The following is an 18,798-nucleotide window of genomic DNA, read 5'->3' as shown; positions in this document are numbered from 1 at the left end:
TCTACAATGTATATTTTACATCTAACATGTAGATTATAGATGTAGCATTCATATTCTACAACTCCACCGCTAGGGGTTGTTCGCGCACTGAACGCAGCAGAGTGTGCGAGCGAGAAGGAAAATGAGTAGCGTGTCTGGCAGGGGGGGGGCGGAGGAAACAACTGAAAATGAATTTCGTCATTCTGGCTATAATCTGTCTGCCACAGATTTTCGTCCTTTTTGGGGGCGGAATGGGGCGGGGCGAAATTTTGTAATACACTTGTAGCAGTGTGATATCACATGAGTCTGGAAACCAAATTTGGTTACCCTAGCTCTTATAGTCTCTGAGATCCAGGCGCTCATCGAGACGGACAGACGGACGGACGGACGGACGGACGGACGGACGGACAGACGAACAGACGGACACGGCTATATCGACTCGGCTATTGATGCTGATCAAGAATATATATACTTTATGGGGTCGGAAACGTTACCTTCTCTGCATTACACACAACCACTTTTACCACAATCTAATATACCCCTTAACTCTTTTTTAAGTACGGGTATAAAAAATTAAAACATAAAAAAAATAAAGTACTACAAAAATTTGTAAATCCCGAAATCTATCAGAAAAAGTCTTTTGGTCCACAGCAGAAAGAAAAAGTTCAATTTTGTTTAGTGTAATCAAAACAGGATCATGAGTTAGTACTGAGATAATTTTCTGGCGTATTTCCTCATGCTCAACTTTCCAAACGAAACTATTAGTTTTGGAGGTTAACTGATATAAAGGTTTCATCTGTTCAAAAAACTGTGGAACAAACTTACGGAAGTAAGATGCTAAGCCTATAAATTGTCTCAATTGTGTAACAGTCTTTGGTTCAGATAGTCCAGCCAGAGCTTGTATTTTCTGCGGATTTGGTTCAATACTAACGTCTTTGACCAAGTATTTAAGATATTCTATGTCTTTGGTTCAGATAGTCCAGCCAGAGTTTGTATTTTCTGCGGATTTGGTTCAATACTAACGTCTTTGACCAAGTATTTAAGATATTCTATTTCAGTTTTAAGAAATGAGCATTTTTTTATATTAAATGAAAATCCTGCTTCCGATAGAGCCATAAACAAAATCGCCAATATTTCAAATGCTTCCTTTTTTTGACCTCGCGACTATCACTACATCATCAAAATAAACAATTGCATAGGAGTACGCCAAGTCACCCAGTGCTCGCGCTATAGCTCGCTGAAAAATCGAAGAGGCACTTTTTAGCCCAAATGGCATAGATAGAAACTCGTACTGGCCCTCGAGAGTTACAAAAGCGGTTCGCTCTATGGATCCTGCATCTATTGGAATCTGTTAAAACCCACTTACCATGTCTAAGCCAGATAAGTATTTACCCCCACGCAATCTGTTAACTTAATCTGATATCAGCGGCAAAGGGTATCTGTCAGCCACTGTATTTGAATTGAGCTCTCGATAACACTACTCGACGCGAGCTTTCCTCAAGGAACAAAACAAACTTTTTCTTAAAGATTTGGGGCTTGGAAATGGTTTGATGATATTTTTTTTTCTATGGCAGAGATTTTTTTTTTAAGAATATTTAAAAACTGGTAACTTTTTTAAGCTTTTTTCAGAGTTAGCGCTTTTTTCACATAACTCTTGTATCTTACGTCTGGTTGTAAAGAACTTTGCTATTTTGGAAAGATAATTAAAACAGCTAGAAGTTAAGCCCAAACACTTTGTGATTTCAGCCTACAGTCTGGAAAACATAAATAAAAATAAAAAATTAAGATTTTTGTGCGGTATTTTCTACGAAATTTTGACTTTAAAAACTCAAGAAAAGTCGAAAAAAATTATATCCAAAGCAAACGCAAAAGGTTTGCACCTCTGAAAAAAGCTTAAAAAAATACCAGACTTCAAAAATTCTTAAAAAAAAGTTCTGCCATATAAAAAAAACATAATTCTTTAAAAAAATTTAAAGTCCCATATCTATCAGAAAAAGTCAGTTTGGATCCTTGAGGAAAAAAAAAGTTCGATTTTATCGAGTAGTGATATCAATACAAAATATTTTTTTTTCTATAAAGGTAATTTCTTATTGTTTTGTAGCCAAATACGGAAATAATTTCAGTAATTTAGATTTTGTCGAGTTGTGCAATTGACCATTGAACATCGACAGCCCATCACCATCACATATTCGGTGCAGTAGAACGCAGTCACCGAACATCAACGAGTTCGCTCATACATATCGAGTGAAAAGAATAATTGGGACGAATGGCTAAAGTACTTAACATACTGATACAATACAACACCATCCACAGTACATGGGTATTGCCCAGTTGAACTGGTGTTTGGTAAAAAACCTTAAGATTTATGTATTCTTAGAAGAAACTAAGGTTAGTCCAGTATACAACCATGAAACGTACGCTAAAGAAGTAAAATACATATTACAGATAGCTAATAGTAGATCTAAATTATTATTAGAAAATGCAAACACTAGACAAAAAGTATATTATGACAGGTATCTAAATAGCATACAAATAAATATAGGCGATTTAGTATTAGTCAAAAATGATACAGGACATAAAAAATATTACCAATAAAAGGGACCATAAAAGGTAATAGGAGTAAAAGATAGGAATAACTACATATTAAAAGATAGATATAAAAGTACAACAGTAAACAACAATAGATTAAAATGGGGAGGAACGTTTGAGTCACTTCTTTGGACGCGTCTCTACTTTTAAACCCGTACTCAGTCAGTATATAAATTTTGAGCTTATGATTTCTGTACATCTACATCTAATATGTTTATTCTACATTTGAAATGTAGATTATACGTCCAAAATGTAGTTTGTATTGCCACCGGTGCTGTTGCCACCGACTGGTTCTCTTTCATTGTTGACCAGCAGCCTTGCTCATCCAAGAACTCGTGGTCCTCAACTTATAATGCTGCTCTCTCCATTGAGCCTACTCGTACAACCGTAGCTGTAGTTTGGCTTTTAAGCCGCTCGTCGGCAAGCTCAGACTAACTATTTGCAGCGAATTGCATGACAACCCAATAGTCGGTCTACTTGATCTGCCCCGCTATAATATATTGATCAGAATACCAAACCTTTTCCACAGCGCAATTTAAAGTTAACGCGCTTAAATAATCCGTTATGTGTATAGTTTAAATTCAAATATTATATCCCATTTACGATACTTATTTACTATACTTAATTATATTTTAACAGATTAAAACATTAAAATTGGCAATTTTGTACATAAACTACTTAGAGGATCTTCTGGATGGAGATCAGGATGAAAAAGGCGTGTTTCTTGCAGAGCTTAATCCGGCACATCACAAAACATGTTGCGATCAGAATAAGTGTCTAAAAAGTGATTTTCAAGTAAGATTAATTTATAACAATGATTATACCCAGTACTTAAAGAATACCGCGCTATACTAAATTTGAGTAAGATTGGTAGATAATTACACATGGTTTTGAATTTGATTTATATGTATATGTTTGTGCTTTATTCCCGTGCAGGGCGGATGGTGGGTGATTGTTCATAAGAGCCTGCTGTTAGGCACGATTTATGAGGGTTTAATTGTGGACCCGGAAACTAGACAGACCAACAGAAAAACACTTGTGCGTTCGATTGACTTCCAATAATAAATGAGACCGCATATTCTCCGCTCATAACAGAATATAAGACAACAAGATTTAACAATTCAAGAGCGTGATTTCATACATTTCTTTTTGTTAGAAGTTATAAATATAGGCAAGCAACTGATTTGCCTTAACATTGGCCGCGTTGACAGCCTATAGGTTTTAATCTATTGGATTAGGCGCCAAGCGGTGGATCGGTCGCTTGTTGGCCCCCGCCTTAGTCCTGATCACGGCCACGCCTACCTTCTCGTCAGCTCCTGGGATTACCTTCTCCACTATACCTGTGAGTTAGGAATTGGATCGATGCAAATAGCTAAGATAGAGAGTAACAAATCTACAATTCTTTGTCATCAACACTGGAAATTTTGCATTATGGGCTAGAGGAGCAATTAATAGTCGATCGCCTACTCGAACCAACGAAAACAAACATCAGCCCACTTGTTCTCCCAAAGTGAAGGAAGTTAAGTTTTGAGGTGATGCCTGCAACTTGAATAACCTTTTTATTTGTTCAATTTCCTTCGAAAATGCGTCTCTTTAGACAGCTTCCACTGCTGTTAGAAACGCTGCGACAAGCTCGTCTGATGACGGACACGTAGTAGTCCATTTTACTCCTTTTTATTAGGGTGAGGATGTGTTGGATTGTGTTCGACATCGACCGCGATAAACGCAGTGATACCTTCTTCGTCTCTTATGAAGTATCCGCTTCTGTCAAACGTAAATGAAGATTTTGAGGCCAATATATGGATTCTTGCTGCAAGAATGACGGACCATTGAACCAAAATAGTGAATCTAAGTCTGCTACTGATGATCCCCGAGATACTAGATCTGCAGGACTTTCTTTGGTGGGCACATGTTTTCATGAGACTGTCGAAGTGATGTCCTGTAACTTTGCAACCGACTTGAAACAAAGGTCATTAGCTGGGAGGGCTGAGCTTGCAGCCAATGTAGAACCACTTCTACGGGACAATTAATAATAGATAAAACTTCCCTCCACATCTTTGCCAAAAGATAAGCGGCACATAGCTCTAACCTTGGGACTGTTTTTGTCTTTAAGGGTGCCACCCTTAAATTTGCCGTTAATAAGATGACACTGAAACAATGACTAATGTTGAGCTCGTTACAGTATACGCCACCACCCACACGGCCGTCTAACTTTGAGCCATCAGTGTATATGTGGATCGCATTTTCGGGTCCAGGTTCAGTCCTCCCTTAGTAGGATTGATACCTGGAAGGCCGTCGAGAGGTGATCACTCGGTATAGAGTAATCTGTCCCCTCCGATAGTTGCGGGAGTCTCGTCAAGATTCCCGAGTGTCCAAACGTGAATGCTTTCCAGAGTTTGGATTCTCTCATTCTGAGAGCGGAAAGAGTTGCCACCCCTTTCCCGATGAGTTCTACAGGGAGAAGGTACAGCATGGTATCGAGGGCTTCGCTTGGGGTTGTGCGTAGTCCGCCCGTTATGCATAGCTCTGCCATGCGTTTGACACGGCTGAGTTTGCTAAGGATTTTTCTGCCATTCCCCATTTGAGTCCGATGGTTTTTCTGCAGGTATAGAGAGCCACAGTGGCTTTCTTTACCCTATCCTCTATGCTCAGTTTCCAATCGAGCTTCCTATCGAGGATCAGACCAAGATACTTGGCATTATTGCTAAAAACTAGCGCTTCCCCATAGAGTTTTGGGGGAATCAGAGTCGGAATCTTGTACTTCCTGGTGAAAAGTACTGTGTTCCGTTTGGTACGGATTAACACCTAGCCCGCATTTTTCTGCCCATTGGGACAGTTTTATGAGAGTGCTTGTCATGCACTCGCATAGCGTCTATGGAAATTTCCCAGAGAATGCTATGGCAACATCATCAGCGTACGCCACCACGTGACATCCACCCCCCTCTATCTCTCGCAGCAGTTCATTTACTGCTACGTTCCATAGGAGGGGCGAGAGGACTCCGCCCTGCGGCGTACCTATTCTGACAAACATGGTGGAAGTTGACGTCCCCAGTGAGGCCTCAACGGTCCTGCATCGAAGCTTCTGATCGATGAGACTCACCGTCCGGGAATCAGTCCCCAGGTCCGTCAGTGCACCCGTGATGGCGGTTGGGATTATGTTGTTAAAAGCGCCTTCTATGTCAAGAAAGGCCACAAGTGTGTACTCCTTACAGTTAAGGGACGTTTCAATGATCGATATGATCGCGTGTAGGGCCGTTTCGGTGGATCTTCTTTTCCGATAGGCGTGCTGAGAATCAGAGATTAGATTGGGCGGAATACTCGCCCTGAGATGCAACCCTAAAAGCCGTTCCATCGTCTTTAAAAGAAAGGACGAAAGACTTATTGGTCTGAAATCTTTGCGGGCAGTGTGCGAGGGTTTACCGGCCTTAGGTATAAAAACGACTTTGGTCTGAAGCCATGTGTCTGGGATTTGTCCGTGAGAGAAGACTCCCTCGTAAATCTGTTTGTGCCGGCGTGAATCAGTTGGGCTGGGATGATGCCATCTGTTCCCGCAGACTTGTATGGCTTACAGCTTTTAATTGCCCAGATATGTTCTCCTGACTTATCATGCTTAGAATGGATCTTGAGGCAACAGAAGGAGGTGTGCTGTAGTTTGGTCTGTTTACAACGCAGCCTGGGAAGTGTGTGTTGAGGAGAAGGTTAAGCGATTCATTGCTGGACGTCGTCCATGACTGATCAGCTTTCTTCAGGTACCCCAAGGTTGGGGTCGACTTCGATAGTATTTTGCGCAAGCGTGAAGCTTCGGAGTTACTTTCGATTTCACTGCAGAACTTACGCCATGAGGCGCGTTTGGCTTTCCTAAGTTCCTTGTTATAGGTTGACAGACTGACTTTGTACTCGTACCAGTTCTGCTCAACATTTAGAGCTTTGGCTCTGTGGAAGAGTCTCCGGGAGGCTTTCCGGAGTTCCCCAGTTTCGGAGTCCACCATTCTGGCTTCTTTCGGCCCTTCGATTTAGTAGGGGGACAGGATTTGTCGAGAACCGCATTGCAGGCGTCGGTAAATGTTTTCACCAGATTGGTCGTGGTCTCCCGTAAGATATCTCTTCCGGACGGGGACTCAGGGAGAATACGGCCCATGTGGTCTGAGTAACGAGTCCAGTGTGTTCGCCTGAGGTTCCGGAATTGGACTGGGCTCGGTATGGAGAATGAGAAAACAGTTTCCACGTGCCTGTAGTCCGAGAAGGACTACAACTTCAAGGATCCTCCAGGATACTATGTTATTCTGTATCGTGTGAGAGGCAAGTGTGAGGTCTAGGACCTCCTCGCGATTTTTAATAATAAAGGTGGGATCGTTCCCCCGGTTTACTATGACCATCTGCGTGGTCAGTATATTCATTGGTGTTCATTGTTTATTGGTGTCAGTACTTCCCCACTGACTGTGGTGTGCGCTGGCGTCGCATCCCACAATTAGGCCGATGTCCTTGGCCTCGCAGTCTGCGATGAGAGACCTTAGGGGCGCCTGTGGAGGAGGGTCAGGTTGGTCGTGACCCATGTATGTGGAGCACATCCTCAGTGAGCTCTCCTGGCCTTCGAGGCTCACCGCTGTGTGGTCTTCGTTGCTGAAATTTGGGAGCAAAAATAAGTGTAACTTTCTTTCTGCAAGTATGCAGGTACGGGTTTTACCAGTGGTGTCAGCTACGTATAGCTTATAGTCTTGAGTCCTAGATCAGGAGACCCTGTTCTAGGATCCAGGGCTCTTGAATGAGGACAAAGTCGGCTCCATCCTTGGCTAGGTGGAGCAGTAGGGCAGCGCATGCTGCCTTACAATGATGGAGGTTTATCTGCAGGAGTGTCAGGGAAATTCCCGAGATTCAGCTCCACCATTGTGTTGTCGGCATCGTTCTCGGTGGATCCATTGTCCTCTCCTACATCGATGCATCCGAGAGCCCTGGCTAGGTCGCTTGCATCCGACTCGTAGCGGTCCAAGATGTCGTCCGATATCTCGGACGCTAAGTCCCACGCCGCGGTTTGGCTTTCCGCTTCCGAGACCTCTGGCTGCTCGATATCTGGCTGGATCTGTGCTTGCATGCCCTTAGAGTCGGATTTGTAGGCGGCTATGGTCACCTTCCAGTAGCCACAGTCCACTACTCTGTCCGACTTCTTCAGAAGTACGAGAGACTCTTCATTGAGGACGAGGATTATCTGGCGCCTCTGTCCAGTTACCTCATCCACCTTAGCCATCTTCCAATCGGCTGTAGAAAGGTGGGTGTTGTAGACCTGCAGCACCTTTATGATCTTCTCCGGCTCTGCAGTCTTCACCGAGAACCACGCTCTGGCCCCCGGTCTGCTGGGGATGTCTTCCCATTTGACGGCCTCCAATTTGGCCCCTGGGTGAGCCTCTTTGAGCGCCACCACTGCCTTCGTGTAAAGGGCCGCCGAGCGAGCATCTTGGCAGGCGATGGCTTTCACCGTGCTTTGGTGCCAGCCGGCGTCCTCGAATTTAGGCAGTGGCGCGCTATTCTCCGCGAGCTCCTCCAGAAATCTGTCCTGGAGCTCTGCATCGACCAGATGCCATTTGTCCCGAGGGACATTAACGTCCTTGCCGGTTTTGTCGGGTTGGTTTTCGCCGGGTTGGTTTTCGCCCGCTTGGCTTGCTGGGCTTGGCCTGGCTGTATAGCGGGACCCTCCGCTGAGCGTTGCCACTTGGTCGGGGCCTTGGCTGTACCCTTTCCGGCTTTGGCTGGCTGAAAATCCAGGATTATCGAGCTGGCCCATAGCCTCTGCTCCAACCACTTTTCCGACGACTTGAAATCCGGGTCGTCGTTGGACAGGATGAAAGGAGCGCTCCTCCTGTCTTGGTAGGACGGCTTCTTCCCCTGTGGTGCAGTACCTCCGCCTGCCGAGTTTGACGGGAGTTCCCCGGTCACAGGGCACTTTCCAGCCGCGATTACGCTCTGCTTGGCAGCCACCCCGATAACCCCGAAGGTGGGGGGCATGTCAGTTACGCAGGAGCGCCCTCGGATCCGAATCAACTTCAGGCCATCGTGAAAGTGTTGTTCCCATCTAGGGCTAGCAACCTCAGCCTTGACAGTGAGGCACCAACTCCAGATACAGCCAGTAATGGCTGCAGAGCTCCTCGCCGCGGCCCGCAGGATGAAGGCAAACAAGGCTCCAGCACCTGGTGCTCATCCCAAAACCCGGGAAATCCCCAGAGGACCCTTCCTCATACAAACCGATATGCCTGATCGATGCATTGGCGAATATCTTGGAGCAAATCATATGCTGCACATTGGAGATGGCGCTAGATGAGGCAGGAGGGTTATCTGCCAACCAGTTCGGTTTTCGGAAAGGGAAGTCAACGGTGGACGCCATAGACTGGGTTGTCCGGATAATGGCTGAAGCGGTAGAAGGACCTCGATGGAAGGTTGGCACGAAAGAGTACTGCTTGATTGCCACTCTGGATATCAAGAACGCCTTTAACTCGGTGAGTTGGGACTCCATCATCGACTCACTGATCCAGCGGGGCATACCTCGATACCTCCAGGAGATCGTGGGTGGATACTTCAGGGAAAGACGGCTAAGATTCGACACGGCTACTGGCACTCAAATTCACAGCGTTTCGGCAGGCGTCCCACAAGGATCGGGGATGGGCTCACTGCTATGGAACATAGTGTACGACAAGGTGACGCGGCTTGCACTACCAACAGGATGCCAGGTAACGTGCTACGCGGACGACGTGGCACTCTCGGTAGTGGCCAAGCATTTGCACATGACAGAGGCAAATTGCAACGTGGCTATCAAACTGATCGCAGACTGGCTACTGACTGCTGGGCTCGAGCTAGATGCGCACAAAACGGTGGCAGTGCTGGTTAGTACTCGTGCGTTGGTGGAGATAGAGCAAATTCGGATTGGAGACCAAACAATTGCGTCAAAAAGAGCCATCCGCTATCTGGGCGTTATGATCGACACCAGGCTCTGTTTCCGGAAGCACCTAAGCGGCGTGCAGGAGAAAGCGGCAAATACGAGCCGGGACCGTTCCCAAGCTGTGAATACTCGGGGACCGAAACAAGAGAGGAGGATGCTGCTGACCAGCGTCGTTCGCTCAGGCATAACTTACGCTGAAGCAGTATGGGCGGAAGGCGCTAAAGACGCCAGCTAAACCAGGGGCGTGAAGTCCATCCACCGTCTCTGCGTTTCGGAGGAAAATGCGCTCCGTGAGAGACGAGTGTTGCGGAAGAAAATGCGCTCCGAGTAGGAAGGAAAGCAGCAAAGAGTAAAGTGTAGAGGAATCGTACGCTCTAACACAGTAATCAATGCATTCCAAATAGACGGTATATAGCAGGGATAGTTGTATGTTGTATGTGCGCTCTAAAAACTACAGAAGTCAATGCTTACCAAAGCCTCGGGGAGCGAATCTACCCTTGGCAGTCCAAGACAGGAATGGTTCTGATTGCTCTGGCGAGGCTTCTTTTATTGCCAATAGTCAGCTGTTGGCTCCCTTCTTTGGCACTAGCACGTTGCCATGATCAGCTGCTAGTGTGGCCATTGGGTTCTGATGGCTGGGCACACTGTTGGCGCGTGGATTTAAAAAGCCGTGATGTTTGTTGGTTGTTTGTTGTGTGTTTTTAATTCAATTATTCTTCATTTTTTGTTTCTTATAAATGTCGTAATATAGGAATGGAATAGGAACGCCCAGCAGCGCTGGGCGTCACACTATGGCACTCCGTTGGCAGGTGGCAGTCATCCAGCAACCTAGTTAAAGCGATGATAGGAGACAAAGTGGTATGGGCGGCAGTAACCAATTTGGCTGCCGCCGCGATGAAAGAACTCCGGAGATGTGAGCGCCTTGGAAGGGCGACAGCTTAAGAGGAACCATCGTCCCTGCGAAGCAATGCTTCGCGGCCGTCCTGCAGGGACACGGTTAATTTAATTTATAATTTAACTAGCGGACCCGGCGAACGTTGCATCGCCCCATTTTAACGTCTTCAGATAAACTCTACATTGATTAATCCAACAGACTATCCAAGATTGGCTTTGCGATTTTTTGTATGAATGCACCCAGCGATTTGATCTTGAATAATGGATTTCAAGTTATTGACATCCTTCGTCTCGACCCGTCTGACGATTTTCCGACAGTAAACTAATTTTTCAGCTACGCCTTTTTATCCGTTTGTTCCACATGAAAATCATTTCTAGCGGACCCGACAGACGTTGTGCTGTCTTAACTATAAAAATTAATTCTGAATTGGTATAATTAACTAAAAAAAACATTTTAGAAAGAAAGTGTTTATTATTTTAATGCTGTGTGTGTTTATATTTCCCTTTCAAAATTGTGGCTTCGATAACATTGTTCATTAATTTCTTCACCGAAAGTCGGGTGCCATTACAAAGAAGTGGCTGGTTTATGTTCCGCAACATAATAATTACCGATCCGATCTTTAGTTGCAGATTATGAGGTGGTAGTACGGACAATTCCATCGAATTTAAGAACTCCGTTGGATAGTTGACAACATAAGCTTGGTTAGTAACGGAATCAATCGATTTGTATGTTATTAATTCGCCAGCTATATTATTTTGAATGTGGAAATTCATTTCGTTGACATCAACGTTTTTTGCAGCAAATATATATCTCTTTCGCTCAACCATAAATGATTTTTTAAATTTTGAACAATGTTTGGGAAAACCTTCTCGATGAGTTGTGTCTTTGTTTCAGTAAAGTTACAAAAATTGGAAGGAAATGTGATGTATCCAGACAATGAGTCAACAGCTATTGTACCATTACCAATATCTAGCAATTGTTTGGAAAAAACTTCTGCAATTCGACTCGCATGTTTATATTTAATTTGAGCGTTTTAACGTCTTTCCATAAAATGGATGACTTTAAACATGCGTTAAGTTCGTCGGCTGGTGTTGATCGTGGTATTACTGGTAGTGTTTGGAAAATCGCCTGCTAATAAAATCAGTGCACCACCAAACCGGGTTTGGTTCTTTCGGAAATCTTGCAACGTGCGGTCTAATACTTCCAATAATTTTTTGTGTGCCATCGTGCACTCATCCCAAACTATTAATTTGCTCTGGTACAACACTTTGGCCATCGCAGAATTTCTTGAAAGGTTGCAAGTTGGTGTTTCATTTATTTGCTTGTTCAACGCAAACTTGAGTGTGGAATGAGCTGTTCGACCGCCTTCCAACAACGTAGCTGAAATAGCTGACGAAGCAAGTGCAAGTGCGATACTATTTTGCGATCGAATCGTTGACAAAATCTATAATACAAAAACGATTTCCAAGTTCCACCGGAAGCAGCTAAAAAAAATCCGCCAGCTCCATCGTTCACTACTTTCATTAGCCTACCGTAGACATATTTTTGTTGCTCATTTAAAAGACGAACGTTTCTTTGAACGGTTTCTTTTAATGCTTCGGAATCATATTTCGTTTCGCGTCTCAACTCTTGGGCGCTGTCATTCCTAACTGTATTAATACTTTGTTGGCAAGCATCAAGCACATGTCTTCAATTAAAATTAATGCTTTATTGTACATTTCTTCATTTATTTGCAAATTATCATTTAAGGTTCTAACACGCTCCTGATGTAATATATTTTCGGCCATGTGATCTTTATATTTGTTCCATAAATTAAGCGGTGTTGATGGGAAGCATTTAGACAAAAGTATGGCAAACAATGCTCGTATTTGTTTAGCATTTGACGAAATCACAGCTTAATCACAGCGTCCTAGTGCATCTGTGGAAAATCCTTATTGGTAATTTGGAACTGGCTGTCATTGTTTTCGTCGTTGAAATTTCTTTAGTGATTGATTCCATTTCGGAATTGTGTTCTTATAAAGTCATCATTTTGGCACATTTCAATGAAGCCGGTCAATACGTTTATCGTTGTAAAGTACACCCTTTGACCATTTTCCAGATATACGGCCATATGAACAACAGTGGGGTATCTTTCATGTATTGGAAATGAAAAAGTACGCCACATCGCGTCATTACTACTGACATAGCTTCCCATTTGAAAATGAGTTATCTCATCGTTTGAATTTTCGGCAGCAACTCCGAAAACAGCCATGTCACTACCTTTGTTCATGTATATTTGATTATTTTACGGAATGGCAGTATTCTACATCTATGTGTGCTTTAAATGTTTTGGAGAGTAACGGCGAAAACGGAACAACCCAACGATTATCCACTTCAATGTCATGCTGATTCACTTTGACTGTTGTTGTTCTTCCTTTGTCGTCAGTGGATCGCCTGCGATCATTTCCACTAATAGTTTCCGGTAGTAATTGTCCTGGAAAACGTCTTGCACATTTTCCATTCACCATAATGTTGATTTAATGTTCCACATGGACCATGAATGATACTTTTTGTAACAATCTCATATAACAATGGATCTTCATCATTATTAGGAATTTCCGCATATATCACATCGTCGATTTTATCCGGTCTTATCCTCTCTACCAACCAAATGAGGAAGTGTGCATGTGGCAATCCGCGTTTTTGGCATTCGACTGAATACATCCAACATCGCATTTCGCCGAATACACGATGCTTAACAATGTAATCCATGAGTGATTTTAACTTTCTTTTGAACACCCTTGCGGTAATGTCGTGGCGATCAATGGGTGATTGGCCATGAAATAATTCTTGTCTAATTTCTGTCCACTTTGGATTGCATGTGAACGTTGCATATAAATCTGGTGTGCCGCTCGCGCAACACAATCCAGTAGCTTCACTTTTAAACTTCAATGCCTTACAGTATTGGCCACAACGTTCATTTGTCCAATAGCAACGATTTGCTGTGAGCTGTAATCTATTACCACTTTATAATTGAATGGAGCTCGGTAGGGGTCTAAAGCTAAAACTTCATTCCTCGCTTCGCGTTGCTCGTCGGTTTGACGTGCTCTTCTATATCTCTGACTTGCAGAATTGTGAGTTCTGCGACTTAAGCCTGTACGTCTAGTTGCTGGCATTTTTAAAAACGAAAATTCCTTTGTAAATTAAAGAAAACTATGAAATGAGATGAGGAATTAAAAAAAAAAACATTCAAAGAAAAGAAGCGCAAGCCAGCTAGAAAAATGCAACAATAAGGGCAAATTAAATACGATTAAGGCAGTCGAATGAATACAGATTATATGGAAGTAATCAGATCCGACGTAAACAGCTCGCGAACAGAATCAGGATTGATATTCGTATGAAACTGATAAGAAATTTTTTCGGACACAAACTGTTTTCTAGGCTCTGTACGAAAGGTAGTACTCAATTCAACAAAAACGAAAAGGAACGTGTGATCTGCTTCTGGAGACGCGACTCTACTTATACCCGTACTCAGTCAGTATATACATTTTTGAGCTTATGATTTTTAAGAATTTTTAAATTAAAAAAAAATTTTACATATAACATTTTTTTGCTACATCTGTTATCTACATCTACATATACAATGTTTATTATACATCTAACATGTAGATTATACAAGTACCATTTAGATTCTACATCTCCTCCGCTAGGGGTGGCTCGCGCACTGAACGCGGCAAAGTGCTCGAGCGGGAAAGAGAATGAGTAGCGTGTCCCTGGCTAGGGAGGCGGGGGAAGCATTCTCTACGGTACTGCGTTTCTAGTTTTATCGTATCTTTAAAATTGTTCCTGCCACAGATTTTCGTCCTTTGTTGGGGCTGAAGGGGGCGAGGCGAAATTTTGAAATACACTTGTAGCAGTGTGATATCACATGAGTCTGGAAAAAAAATTTGGTTGCCCTAGCTCTTATAGTATCTGAGATCTAGGCTCTCATCGAGAAAGACAGACAGACAGACGACAAACAGACATGGCTATATCGACTCTGCTATTGATGCTGATCAAGCATATGTATACTTTATGGGGTCGGAAACGTTTCCTTCTCAGCGTTACACCCATCCTTTTTTACCAAATATATGTAAAAGGGGTATACTTATCTCTTTTTGAGTCCGGGTAAAAAAACGTCAGTAAATACTAGAAAAGTATCCGATGGTATTTGCTGGTATTCGCTGGTATGTTACTAATGCCCTTTGCACACTGAGCCCATCCTGGGGGAACGGTGGGAATTTTTGAAAGATGTGAAACACCGATTCACACTGAGACCATCCACCATCCATGAGACACAGCTGATTCTGCCAATTGCGTGCGGTGAAAATTTTAAACAATTATAATTAAAATGAATCTAAATAACATTGTAATGGTTGTGAAGTTGATTCAGCACCAAAATATATTCTTGCACAATCTAATCATGTTGTTGGAGATGGATGATAATAATAATGTGCTCAACATTGACGAGGAGAATTTATTGGAATGGATTTGATTTGAAAACACTGAAGCGTGGTCATTTGTGAATGCTTCTACTAAATTCAATCAATGTTTTAAATACATTACATACAACATATTCTATGTTTTTTGAGAAGCGGTTTGGTAGGAAGATGTACCCGAAAACCACGAGGAGTTTTTTAAGGAAAGTTTTGTTTAGCCATAGTATTTTATACTTTGGGTTCTTTTTCTGAGTACAGAACAGTCGGAAGGCTGTCAGCAAACAGCGTTTGAAATATACTGCTTGAGTTTTGAAGAGCATTCGGAAAAGAATTCCCAGTCCACTAACCAAGTTTTTCCGCCTGATGCAATTCTGACATATCAAATGTTTTGTTGTTGTTTTTACCATTTTCCTATCTGTCATTGTTGACATTTTCGTAGTGAAATCCAATTATTTGTTGTGAATGTCAAATATTAATGGTTGCATTTGACAATTATTGAAAAAATACCACACAGAAACGTGCGAATTAGGAACATCCCAGATGGAAATTTGGGATTTTCGGAACGGCAAAACCTTACGGACCATCCCAGAAATGAACGGTGGATCGTCAATGTAAAAAGGCTCAAACCCCTAGAAAAATATATCAATGTTTTTCTGCTAGTAAACACAAACGTAAACATTGCAAAAAGAGAACAAAAAGCCAAATGAAATATTTAAATAATGAAGACAAATATAATCTAATTAAGGCAGCTATATGAATGACAATTATATGGATATAATAATGTATTATTGTTATTAATTTTCATGAATATACAAAAATATTGTTTGCAAAACATGTTTTCTTCACGGTGGTCGGCACGGTTGGCCATCTGCTGGGAAGCCCAGGATACGGGAGAGCGGCCCCAGCCGAAGAAGTGCATTTTATTAATTTTAAAACAAAACAAGCAGCGGTCTGAGCAGTGTAACCGTATGGAATGCAGTGCACACCTCTGGTGACACCACTGTCCGGTAGAAGAATGTCATATATTCATCTGACCCAGATTAGTCTGTGTGGTAGATCTGTTAGATATATCTGGTCTGTCTGGTGTTTGGTTTTCGAGGTTCTGCAGGTGGTGGTGCGCCTCCACCTGCATCTGGCCTGTGTGTCGGCCCGTTTCTCAAAATCACTTTGTAGCGTTCTAAGGGAGACAGGCACGTTCTCAGTTCTGTCGTTTTCCAGACCGACACCGTCCTTAGCCAGAACGTCCGCCATCTCGTTACCATCGATGCCATGTTGTCTGAGAACCCAATAGTACTGCACTGACATTGTCGTGCTTAGGATATCTAGACCCATCCTGCCTGCCAAGACATTTTGGAACTGACCGCTGACGACTGCATGGATCTTATTGTCGCCTGGCTGTCCACGAACAGGTTGACAGCCTCCGCCGCTTTCCGTATGGCGAAGAATTTCACTGGAATATCCTGCATTGTTCCGATAGCTTAATGAACAGCCTTATCTCAGGGTCTGTACAGTATATGCCCATAGATCCAGTGTATTAGAGCCAGTGACAGGCCCCATGTGTCTGGGGATCCATGTCGGTACCTTGTACCTTGTATGTCTACAAACACTCCTTTTTGTTGTGAAGGGCTCTCTCAATGGCAGTCTCTCTGTGCAGGTTGCTTTGATAGAAGAACTTCCGGAGTCTCTCCTTCCTGGACTTTCTCGATATTAGAGCAGAAGTTCCTCAAGAAGTTTCTTTGTGCCTGGAGTATTTCCTTGTTGTACTTCCTGAGTAGGGTAGAGTTTTGAGGAGATTTTAAAAAGATTTAGCAGCAGCACCCTCAATTTCATGACTGGCTGGCTCAACTTCCCTCGACGGGTTGATTATCAGGTCACCGTCCTCTTCCTCTGAGACGTCCACATTGCTCCCTCCCACATTGCTTCCAATTTGCAGACCGTGTGCGTCAGCCACCTAAGTGTTGGGCCATCTATGCTTTTAAGTATTTTGATCCCGTTTAGCCACCCAGCACTATCAAACATGGGCTGGGGGGCTCTTGGGTCCTCCTCCATTCGAGTACTCTGTTCACTGTTCATCCACGAGCCGCGCGTGCATCGTCTTCCACCGCGCCGCCATTTTGCCGTTCTCGTCACTCCAGTTAATGAGTGCCATGATCAAGTGTCGTTTGGACACTTCGCTGATCTTCGATTTGGGGTTACGCCTCTTCGCCGTTTTGGGTCGATGGCCTGCCTCCTTAGGCCCGCGTTGCCGCATACTCACCGGAGTGTCCTTTATGGGCCTCTCGGTTGAGCGTTGCCTTTTGGTGGTGTTTATGCCGCAAAGTAGGCACCGATGCAGCCCATAGGCTGCAAGCTCATGCTCCCGAAGCATGAAAGCTTTTGGAGCGGCCTCTTCAGTGCTCATTAGATTTAAGCTTAATCATACCAGAGTTAGTTGAAATCAGACCTTGGAATAAAGCACAACGCGCACGCGCATCATTTTCCGCAAATTACCACATCTTCTTCTTATTGTTTGGGCACCACTAAATCCCACGAGCCACCAGAAGTGAAGGACGAGAAAAAGCAGGCAAGGATCTCCCACTACAATCATTGGTCCTTCGAGCCGGATCCTCATCATTGGATTTTTTATTTTTCACCGAAAAATCACGGAGATCATCCCCCCAATCCGCTCGCCCCAGCTTGCTCAAGAGGAATTGCCAGCTAAGTATATAAAAGCCGTCCAATTTGCAACCAAAAAGGTTCTGTGTAGTGTATAGTGTGTGGAGAAACTCCATAGTGAAAAAGTGCAAGTGAAGACGAAAAAAAAAAAAACCGCTATTTGTTTCCCTTTTTTTTCCCTTTCCAAACGTACCTGGCATATGTACATAACGGCCTATTTCCATATATATAACCTCGCCATCTTTTTTTCCGCCAAAAATCGGACAAGTGCAACGACCCATCAGGCGCACATATGTACGTACTTATATACATAGGCACACGCTGATCTCCGCTAATTCCATTCCGCTTAGAGAAGCACTGCATCGAACCTAGTGCATCGAACATGTTGGATCGCGACTAGGGTGGCGAACATACATATGCACATACATACGGTTTTTTTTCTTTGGCGCTCTCGTCTCTTGCACTGTACACACATATGCATAATCCGCACAAATTATTTTAAATAAGAACCAAACAAAAAAAAATTCATAAAATAAAATAACGTTTAAGTGTACATAGTACCACCTTTTTTGTAGGTGTACTTTATGTTTTTGTTCCTTTTCCTCCGCCAAAACTAACTCCATTCACCCAATCACCTTATATTATTTAAGTGCATGCTACATCCATTTAATACTTCAGCAATTTTGAACCATCCGCAGCCTGCAATAAAATAAAATATACACAGCGCTTTTCCTCTATTAAAACAACGCATATCCACACAGTACGGGACCAGCCTCAAGCATTTACACACGTACATACATACATACCGCGAGCTTAGCTTACAGCAGCTGCTCCATTCCTTTTGCTTATGGTGATACCCTGTACGACGCGGGTATATAGTTTTCATGAAAAGGTACGGCACTTGGGACATTTCCAAATATTTATTTATTTTTTTATTTTTTTTTTTAATAAATTTTGTTGCCAATCGTGAACCTCTTTGAACGTTCCATTCCACTGTTCCGGAAGGAATAATAATACGAAATCAAAGAGGGCTTTGGGAAAAAAAAAGAACTAAACTAAAACTTTGTGCCAAGTACTTTTGGGTGACACCACTAACCATACAGTATATAGATGTGCCAGTTCATACAACGAAAGGGGCGCAGCTGAGTTTGCAGCGTACGTTCCCAGATCTTTGGCTTTGGGAATGGCCGCGTTGGGCTCATGACGTCACACGAGCCGACTGGCAGCAAGCATGCATGTGTTGTGTACGTGTACACTCCAAAATATATGATTGTATGCATAGAATAATTTTTAGCTGC

General features: G+C 43.2%; 1 protein-coding gene across 1 annotated transcript in view; it reads left to right on the top strand.

Moving 5' to 3' along the window:
- The window catches only part of LOC121403798 (heart- and neural crest derivatives-expressed protein 2-like), a 52,808-nt gene extending 49,353 nt beyond the window's left edge, over positions 1-3,455 (top strand). Inside the window, exon 3 of the mRNA XM_041593674.1 lies at positions 3,208-3,455. Within this exon, the coding sequence (XP_041449608.1) occupies positions 3,208-3,423 (216 nt within the window). The 3' untranslated portion in view covers positions 3,424-3,455. The remainder of the gene's footprint in view (positions 1-3,207) is intronic.
- The last annotated feature ends 15,343 nt before the right edge of the window (positions 3,456-18,798 follow it).

Source organism: Drosophila obscura, unplaced genomic scaffold (genome assembly GCF_018151105.1).
Source record: "Drosophila obscura isolate BZ-5 IFL unplaced genomic scaffold, ASM1815110v1 contig_193, whole genome shotgun sequence".
NCBI lineage: Eukaryota > Metazoa > Arthropoda > Insecta > Diptera > Drosophilidae > Drosophila > Drosophila obscura.
The sequence above is the reverse complement of the archived record's forward strand: the minus strand, read 5'-3'. Positions and strand labels throughout refer to the sequence as shown.